Raw genomic sequence first — 10,260 nt, forward strand, 5'->3', positions numbered from 1 at the left:
TGATATTAGCAAAAATGAGGCCACATTCATTAAGGAAAGTAGTAAAAATTTCAATACTGTCACATGCTGTAAAACTTTAAAAAAAAATACTAGTTTTTTATTGTTTATGCATATGCCTTATTTTTCAAAAATGGAAATATATTTATTACAATATTTTTTTGTAAAATAAATCACCAATAAATCATTGAAGTGAGTTATAAATTTTAAAAATCATTAATTTCAACAAATAAATAAGTCTAATAGTTTATTGCACAATTTTTTTTATCTCATAATTATTTTATTTATCTAGTTTATCTAGATAATTAAAACTTAAATTGTAAAAAATTAAAACAATTAGACAGACATATAAAAAACACATAGAATTGTTAAAAATAACAAATAGAAAATAGTTTTGATGTTAGTACATCAAATAATAATAATGAAGGATTCTTATCATCTATCTCAATAAAACTAATGTTTTCATGGTTTTATTTGAGATGCTTGCTTGTAAATGACTGCTTCAGGATCAAGTATATTATAGATCACAGTTTTCTTAGCTGCTGCTACTGTATTACGCATTAACATTGCAACCGTCATTGGACCAACACCTCCTGGTACTGGAGTTATATAGCCAGCTACTTTTCTGACACTATTAAAATCTACATCACCTACTAAATAAGATTTAGAAGTTTGTTCATCAAACATTCTTGTTATTCCAACATCTATTATAGCAGCTCCTGGTTTGATCATATCAGCACGAATTAAATTAGGAACACCTAAAAAATATCTTAATTCATTAATTTATAAATATATTTTAAAGCAATTTAATACCAGCGGCAGAAACAATTATATCAGCATTTTTTGTAAATACAGCCAATTGATCGGGCGGTGTATGCCTATGGCAAATAGTTGTTGTAGCATCCATAGCTGATGTTTCTCCTACAAACAACATTAAAACTGAATAACAATAGTTAGATTATTCTACTGTTAAAATATCTCACCTCTAAGATATAAATCTTAGAAAATAGATTTAATACATAATAAATAATCATTGCAATTGTTATAAAAAAATTAAATATATTTTTTGAAAAATGTGAAGAAGTATGAATAGCAGCAATTTTAGTGTACTGCATATAATCTTAAATTGCATAAAATATTATTTACTTGGAAAAATATCAAGTCTATGATTATTAATGGAATTTCTAGAGGTGAATAATCTAACATAAATAACTCATTATCATTTTTTATTTTGAGATATTACACTACTTGACGTTGTTAGATTCCTATATGTATTAATATGTGGTGTAGTAAAAGAAATGTTTTTCACATTGAATGTTTATAATTTTGTATTAAAAAAAACTTAAATAATAAGTAATCAACATAAAAAAAGATAAGCAAATTTTGGTAATATGACAATACAAAAATATAAAATTTAACAATGATACTGCTACTTCTTGATACCATACATAATACTTCTACTACTATTATATTGCATAAAATCTTATTTTTTTTCAAGTTAAAAGATATAGAGTGATTCCTTAATTATATCTCATTCAATATCTCAAAAATTATAAAATAAAACCTTTTTCTACCAGTTTTCTTTTTTTATGAATTATGATTTTCATAAATATATTTAATACTAACTCCTTCTCATGTACTTTAAAATCAAATCAAGTATTTATTTATTTCTTAACAAGCTTTCTCTTCCTCCCCAGATATAAAATGATTCATTACTGCTAAAATAATGGTTTATAGTAATTGAAGTACATTGCATGAGGAAAATACTTGACAGACTGTAGTAACAACATAGTTTGCCTCTCACAAAAAGACTAGTGAGGTGTCATATTTATCAGGGTTGATTAGTGGAACACAAATGGGGTATTTAATTAAAGTTGTATGTCATTGAATTAAAAAAATTCCGTAACCTGTTCTAGATCAAGGAATAACAATAAAATATAAAAGAATACTTAAGATACTCAAATAATAAAAAGAAACCTTATAGTTAAAATTAATAAAAAAATTGAACTGAATTATTAAAAAAATGAAAATTTTTTGTTTATGCATAACTTACACAAGAAAAAAAATACGAATATATCAAAAACTATGTCTACAAAAGAAAAGTTGACAACAAAATAATATAAAATAAAATATTTAAACGAAAATTATATAATATCATCATAGATGTTTGTTATATTTAATGTAATGGAACACATCCATTCATTTTATTTGAAAATTAATGAAGAACATCAGGAGTGGTCTTGATACTTTCTCTTTAACATTGGCTAACAGAAAGAGGATACACAAGCTCTCTGCACATAAAGACAATTAAGTTAATTCAAAATAAAATAAAAATAATTAGTAAATTATTACATAAATATAATTAAACAGAACAATATCAGGTTTCTGAAGAGTTTGACAGTTTGGATGCTTAGGCGAAAAATCCTGGTCAATCATCATTTGTGGTTCTATTCCATTCACAAATTGTGTATAACAACAAAGACAATAACTTATATTCTAGCATGATTAATAACAGAAGGAAGGAAGAAGAGCCAACACTAATCTAACAGAAATTTCAAACTAATAATAGTCAGTCATTTGAGTAGGGTTCAATTAGTTTTTTAATTGTATTTATTCTTCCTTGTAGCCTTAGCTAGCAGTTAGTGGTAGTGATAATGAGTTATTGACACTGCCATGCCAAAAAAGTTCATTTGCAAATTCTTTTGTGCTATAAAAAAAATAATGAACAGACATAACAAAAATTATCCATCAAATTTGTGACATATCAAAGAAAAGTAAAATAATTATAGGTGCAAGGTTTTACGAAAATGATCAAAATAAGGGATCCTCTACGTTTACTCATGATAACTCTTACAATATGACATCAATGACAATATATTAATTGGAAATCTTATTCGAATAATTTGAGTATGTTATGAGAAATTGTATATCATAGAATTCTCAGTGAACAAAATACATTTTTAAAAAGTGCAATTGAAAAATGATCGAAAAAATAAATATATTGCAAACATTGAACTTTTGATAGTTTATATATGAACCTTTTACCTGATGGAATTTAATAGAGCTATCACATTTTTTGGGGGATATTGAGAATTGAAAGTAACATTTTAATTAAACTGATACAATTGATGTTAGCAAAGAACTTACATATTGTAAAATAAAAAAATTTCAAAAACAAATTACATAATATGTGTGATTTAAAGTACACATATTATTAGTTCACATCAATCCTTACCTACATTGTCTGCATGAAGTAACATAGCAATTGGCATACCAACATTCTTAGATCTCCCACATACTACTGCATTTTTACCAAAAGTAGGAATTCCTATAATTTGAAATATGGTTTAAGTGTTCAATAGAGATTTTGTTATTACACAGTGATTGATTTACTATGCTCACACAATATATTCAAATATATAAATCATAATATTTTTTTTTAGGTTCTTGTATCTTAAGTTCTATAATTTTCAGAAAATATTTCAGCGCTATTTTTCTTGAAATTTTATCAACTTCAATTTGTTAAATGGAAACATATATGTTTAACCAACTTATAATATAGAAAATGATTCATTTATAAATATTGGTCAATAACAACTTTTGGACTTGTATTTTCTATTTTTGTAAGTTCGTTAAGCATACTCGTTTATATAAATATATATATATATATGTTTTTAAAGATATTGTGTGATTCATAGCTAAACAATCATCCTGTAGTTACCTGTTCGGCGGATTAATTCATGAACACCTAAAGGCGTACATGGACCTAAACATTGCATATCTAAACAAAAACGACCAATGTTCACTATGTTAAAACCATCGACATCCTTATGAGGTGAAACAGCGTTGCACACTGTTCTTTCAGTAATATGGTCTGGAAGTGGTAACTAAATATTTCATTAAGTAAAACTAAGGTATTACTATTAATAAAATTGAAAACAGACTCTATTAAAAAAATTAATCATGAAAAGTCTTAGTAGCTAACTAAAAAACGTTGTACTTTACTTATGATTTAAGTACTGTTAATTATATAGAATTTATATAAAATTATACATAATACTACATAAAATAATAACAGTACAATACACTATAAACTTTTCAATCAAAAAATGTTTTAAAAAAAAAAGCGCATAAAACTTAATCATTAAATTAAGGTTCAGAAAACTTTAATTTTGAAATTTTAATTAGTGTTTAATTTACTTGAACTAAAATTCCATCAACTTTTTCATTGTGATTTAAACATTTAATACATTCAAGAAGATCACTTTGGCTGGTTGATGTTTTAAAGACAATAGTTTCAGTGTTGATACCTAATGAAGATTTATAATCTTAGAGAAAAGTTAGTTGAAAATGACATAAAATTTTAAATATATAATCTTATAACCAACAACTTTCGCAGCTTTAATTTTGTTGTTGACATAAATTTTACTAGCTGCATCCTCGCCTACTAAAACTGCTACTAAACAAGGTGCTCGGTGACCTTTAGCAATCCATTCTGTTGTTTCAAGTTTTAATTCTTTTAATATTGTATTGGCTATAATTTTTCCATCAATTATCTTTGCTTTACAACTGAAATAATAGTTATTGCTATAAAAATTCAAATATAATCAAAGAAAAATTTCTTATATTTGTTATTTAAGTCATGACTAAATTATATTTATTTAATTTATAAAAATTATATTAAAGAAAATTCATAAATTTATTTATGAGTTTTTTTTAAGTAAAAGTTAAATAACATTTGTTATGAAGCAGTGGCAAATGTATTTTTAATATGGGGTCCCAGACAATTTTAGAGCATAAAGTAGAGTTTATACATTCAACACACTTGATTACAATGATTGTATGTAAATGAGGTGTTTCTTAAACTCCTTAGATTATTGTAAATAAATCACTGTTATAAATCATGGCTAAGTTAAACTATCCAAGTACCAAAAAGTTTTTTTTTCAGAAAATTAAAAAAACTGTCCCAATTTTGACATTCAGAACTTTTAACTCTACCATTTTTACTTGATATGAGTATTTTTACAGTTTTAAATGTTTTTGTTTAAAGCATGCAATTTTGATTTTACTTTAGTAACTGTATAAATAATTTCACAGACATTTTTAATGTTTTATAGGGTATCTCAGGTAGTAAAAGAATTCTCTTTATGAATATTTTATTATATATATTGAAATACATATAAGACTTTCTCTTTTTTTATTCATCAATACACTTAGTAGAAACAACTATAATTTTTATACATTCACTTTCTCTTTCAAAAACAAGATATGTCAGATTAAATATAAATAGAGAAAATATTTTAAGTTTAAATATGACATTTACAATAAATAAAAACTATTTAGAAAAATAAAAATGTATATACAGAAATTTTAATGAAAACCACTGAATTTCACCATAAAGTTTAAAAATGATAAAGAAAATCAATAAGTTAATAACTGAAATACTATAATTTATTTGTTATAGTAAATTAATATTATAAGAGTATTCTATAATTATATAGTACTATAACTGGCAGAGATAAAGGACCATCCTAAATTTCATTGATTCTCCAAAAATTTATAAAATATATGTATTGTATATAAAAACGTATTTTAGAATAGGAAAATATTTTAATATACATATTATATACCTAAAATTTTCATCTATTTCCGTCTATGAGTTTGCTCATACACTTTGAAGAATTTATTAAAAAATACTCAATATATATATACACTATCTTTCAAAATTTCAAAAATATTAATAACTTTACTATAATACGATTATATACAGGATGAATCACAATCTACTCAATTACTTATAAAATAAATAAGAATTTTTTTTGTATTTTTCAGTTACATAAAACTGGTATAAATTGATAACCAGTAAACCAGTCTACAATTAACCCGAGAATTAACAATAACAATCGCACATCATTAAAAAGCCTGGTAATAAATACTGGTATCATATTTAATGAATCGAAATTTAACATTATTATATCAAATAAAAAATCAAAGCTTAAAAAAAATGTATACCCCTATAATACACAAGGGATGAATCAAAAAAATACTAATTAGTAAATAATACACAAATAATATGCAATTGAAAAATACAAAAAAAAAATTTCTCAAAATTATTATTTATTAATAAACGAGTGTAGTTCATGATTCACAGATAATACTGAATACTACCCTTTTAAATCCAAATATAATAAAACTGACTTATGAAGTTAAATTCTATCTTCGAAATACAGATTTAATCTAACAATAGATAATAATTAAACATTTATAAAAATAATACGAATATTTGAGTAAGTTTTTAATTTATAGCTACAATAATAATACTATTATTAACAAGATTACCTGTTACTCGACGAGTGAAAATTGTTAACAAATAATTTTATTTTAACCAAACATTTTTGTCGCATCTTCATCTATCCTAATATTAAATAGTAATAAATCAGATGCTATTAATATAAATATGTGTCAACACGAGTTAATACACTAAGTAATTTTAAAAATAAGTTTATAAGAAATATGAAATCTATTTAAATTTTTAAGAATTGGGCGGGATTATAATACTGCTCAAATTACATTTAACAATTAAATTAATCAAACTACACACAATCGTAAAACCACAGAATAGATAATATCTTATCTTTCCAATTCTGTGGTAAAACTAGTTTACTATTTATTACATAGAGTATTATAGAATACTGAATACATATACAGATTCCACTGAAGTTAATAATGCAATGTTCATATATCATATAAAATAAATATTGTACAATATATTGCACCATGACATACGTGCATTTTGTTATCTATTGTCAATTATCAATTTTATATGATTATTCCATAGATAGGATAAAACTATTATATTATCTGAGATATTATTTAATGGTTTAATATTATCGATAAGATATACCATTAATAAACTGGCTCACTCTCGCAGAGTCAAGTGGAATTAAATGGAACCAAACTCGTGTTTTGATTAAGTAGTAGACTAGTATTTGAAGAAAAAATATTTGATGGTTGTTTAACTAATACGTTTGTTATGTTAGAAAAGTTAGTCTGATAAGTACAATTCAAATAAAAACAGTATTTTATAATTTATAAAACCCAATATTTAATTTTTAAATGAAATAATAGATTCAATAATAATAATTACAAGTGTTTTATAAATTATTAAAAATAATTTTTTAAGATCTATATCTTTCCAATTTAAAATAAGTAGGATACTACAGTTATTATGAAAAGATTTTAAAATTTCTTAACACGAAATCTTTACATACTAGGCGAATTATTTTATTTTTTATGATTGTAAAACATACTAATTTTTGTTGCTTCATGTAATTTTAATGAGTAATGGTAATATGCTAGATATTGAAATAGATGTGTTTAATAATATCACTGATTTGTTTAAAAAGTGAGTACGTAGCATATTTTTCTGTAAATTTGTATACATTAAATTATGTATCAAACAATTTTTTTTTACTGAATTATTTTATGGGAGTAAAATTGATGAATCTATTTCTATTGTTTACATACTGTGCTTAGATATTACATTATTTTTATTGGAATATTTTTGGTAAATAAATAAATTCCCGTGATATGACTGATTTGAAAATATTCATAGTATAAAAATACTCAATCCATGGAAGATTTATTCGCCTTAAGTCAAGGCTTATTTATCTTTGATAACGTTAATCAAATCAAACAGATTGACCAACTTATGTGCCACGAGTACAAAAATAACAAGATGTTTTACAATCATACCAAAATCGGACTTAGTTGTTGCTTGTTGGTTATCAGCTGATTTACCAGATGCATTGTGTGTGGAATAGAATTCTTATTTGTCAGTTGTCCCTTTTTATATAAGAAATAGTGATATCTACTACATATTTCAGAAGGTATTCCGCATCCCCATAATCATTCTTCGTCTATTTCTTTTGTTCACGAAGACAATAAGTCTTATTTTGTGTAAAATATCAGTTTAGTAGATTCGAATGTAATTTTATTACTGAAGTGACGTCAATATACCATAATAGTTTATCTACGAAAGTAAAGGTACATTATTTTGTTGATTTTATTGAAATTAAGTTGTACTGAACAGTTTTCTTATTATGTTAAAAGCGCCTTATCTATTTTTGTATCACGTCATATTCTTCTAATAACGTTATTTTTTCACAATTTTTTTTTTAATTAGACGTCCAGTGTTGAGTTTTATACTACAAATTTCATCTTCTAATTTTAAAGTCATGGCTAAAGGTAAAAAGAAACGTAATCGACAAAGTTCTAATAAACCTGTTCCAGATTTGATAAATGTTAATGATTCATCAGATTCGAATGAATTAAAAAATATCAAAGAAAATAGTAACAGTGAGTCCATACTTCTTACCAAACTCCACTGGTCGTCTCCCTGGTATTACTTTGTTTTCAAATTTTTGAATCTGTTAATTTAGGTCTTAATTATCCATGCACTCATGTGAACAAAGCTATCAATTTAAATACAGTACGTAAACGGTTACAAAAAATTGCACTATTATGTTCTGATTGTAAAAATTGTAAATTGGAAGTAAGTTTTTATTTTATTTAGATTAATATTATATAGTATCTACGGGGCAAGTTAATGATTTTTTTAGCTTCTTAAGATTAAGTTAATTACAAAAAGTTAAACTGTTTCTTTTTATAAATTAAGTAAGAAGTTAAATTGACAAAATCCAACTAAGTTAAGTTAATGCAAGTACCAGCAAGACTACAAAAATTTCATAGGCATAGGATGGTAAACTTAAATGAGATAAAAATATTTAGAATTTTATTAAGAAGTAGGTATTTTATAAAATTACTAATAATGCATATTAATACAAATTAATAAGTTGTTAAAAACTTATTTTTTTTATGTCCAACCTTGAAATATATAATTTTTTTTTTATTTTGGTATTTGCATTGTATTTACTGGTTTAGGAAATAAATAAAAGATCATTCTTCAAATATAATTTCCTATATTTTTTAATTGAAACATTTTCTTATATTGTTAATGTTTAGTAAGATTATAAGTCGTTTAAAAACAAACACAGTTACATAAAAACTTTTAATCTTGAGTCGCCACATGTTAGCATTATAATGTTAAAGATAATTTTCAGACTAGTATGAGTTTTAAAATGATGTTGGTCTTTAAAGGAATTTGGATATCTATAAAATTCATGTATACACATTAAATCAAATGTTTACAATTGTTTTGGATGCAATTCAATTCTAAATAACTATAATCTTTTTTTTTTTAATTAAATTTTATATTTATTTTTAGGAACTTCAAATTTGTGCACAATGTGGTATATTACAATGTTCTAATTTTGAAACCAATCACATTCGTAAACATCAAGATACACCAAGAAGTGACTCGCACTCAATAGCTATAAATATTGATACATTAAATATTTTGTAAGTATTATTTATCATATTAATACCAAAAATTACTCAAGTTAACTTGTTAGATTAAGTGTTAAAAAAATTTAATTAATTATAGAAATAAATAAAAAAAAAACCCAGCACAGTGGGGTGGCGGCACAGTGGGGTCGTGGCATAGTTGGGTCCAGTATAGATGATATCTGACAGTGATTAAAATCACTATCATAAAAAACGCTTCGATGCAAATCTGTAGATAGTGTTAAATTAAAAAAAAAAATTTGTTAAAATAGCATATTTTTGAATATGGTAGCCATTTGCGCATAGAAGATAGATCGTCGGGACAAATTTTTTTTTTTCATTTTATAGTACATAAAATAAGTTTTAATTTGATATATGTTTAAAGGACGCAGTATTTCCGGAACATTTTCAAAAATTAAGTTGAAAAAATTAATTTTTGTAAAAAAGTTGCCATTTTAAATCCCCCCCAATGAGCAGGTTAAGTGATAGATTTTCAAAAAAATGATATCAAATAAAAGGTAAATATCTAAGGTTTTAGTATAAAAAAAAATTATGTTGATTTGTTGATTTTTCAAAAAGTTATGGAAGTTTTAAGAAAAAAAAGTGAAAAAAATGACAAAATTTACCTATTTTTAAATTTGTAATTTTTTTGGATATTTTCTCCATTTGCGGGGAACGAGGAAAAAAGCTAATATATAAATTTATTGTTCAATTCTAATTGTTATTCTTAATCTTAAAAAAATTTATACTACATTAATCAATTTAAAAAATGTCCAATATAAAATTTTAGCTTCGATGCGAAGTTGAGAAGGTATTGATTTTACTAAGATGTGTTTTTTTTTTTTTTTTTTTTTTTTT

The 10,260-nt window shown here is 24.1% G+C and overlaps 2 protein-coding genes across 2 annotated transcripts in view; one reads left to right on the forward strand and one right to left on the reverse strand.

Annotated features, from left to right (window-relative positions):
* Nucleotides 1-308: 308 nt before the first annotated feature.
* On the reverse strand, nucleotides 309-6,741 carry LOC126896903 (bifunctional methylenetetrahydrofolate dehydrogenase/cyclohydrolase, mitochondrial). The gene is made up of 7 exons (XM_050670071.1): nucleotides 6,337-6,741; nucleotides 4,382-4,566; nucleotides 4,198-4,307; nucleotides 3,719-3,884; nucleotides 3,233-3,325; nucleotides 811-918; nucleotides 309-755 (listed from the first exon to the last, which is right to left on the reverse strand). Exons 1-7 carry the CDS (start codon nucleotides 6,405-6,407, stop codon nucleotides 460-462), a joined length of 1,029 nt encoding a protein of 342 aa, XP_050526028.1. The 5' UTR covers nucleotides 6,408-6,741; the 3' UTR covers nucleotides 309-459.
* A 1,059-nt stretch (nucleotides 6,742-7,800) lies between these two features.
* LOC126896904 (ubiquitin carboxyl-terminal hydrolase 16) overlaps nucleotides 7,801-10,260 on the forward strand; it is a 13,874-nt gene continuing 11,414 nt past the window's right edge. The window contains exons 1-4 of the mRNA XM_050670072.1: nucleotides 7,801-8,043; nucleotides 8,183-8,355; nucleotides 8,439-8,551; nucleotides 9,284-9,417. Coding sequence (XP_050526029.1) covers nucleotides 8,235-8,355; nucleotides 8,439-8,551; nucleotides 9,284-9,417 — 368 coding nt within the window. The 5' untranslated portion in view covers nucleotides 7,801-8,043; nucleotides 8,183-8,234. The remainder of the gene's footprint in view (nucleotides 8,044-8,182; nucleotides 8,356-8,438; nucleotides 8,552-9,283; nucleotides 9,418-10,260) is intronic.

The sequence above is a fragment of the Daktulosphaira vitifoliae genome, unplaced genomic scaffold, assembly GCF_025091365.1.
Source record: "Daktulosphaira vitifoliae isolate Bord-2020 unplaced genomic scaffold, ASM2509136v1 Scaffold_1, whole genome shotgun sequence".
NCBI lineage: Eukaryota > Metazoa > Arthropoda > Insecta > Hemiptera > Phylloxeridae > Daktulosphaira > Daktulosphaira vitifoliae.

Excerpts from the sequence above, each read along its gene's own strand:
- LOC126896903 (XM_050670071.1), bottom strand. The coding sequence starts at position 6,407 with ATGAAGATGCGACAAAAATGTTTGGTTAAAATAAAATTATTTGTTAAC. Across the intron at positions 4,567-6,336 it reads TTTCACTCGTCGAGTAACAG|TTGTAAAGCAAAGATAATTG; the intron begins GTAATCTTGTTA and ends CTATTATTTCAG. Across the intron at positions 4,308-4,381 it reads TAAAGCTGCGAAAGTTGTTG|GTATCAACACTGAAACTATT; the intron begins GTTATAAGATTA and ends AATCTTCATTAG.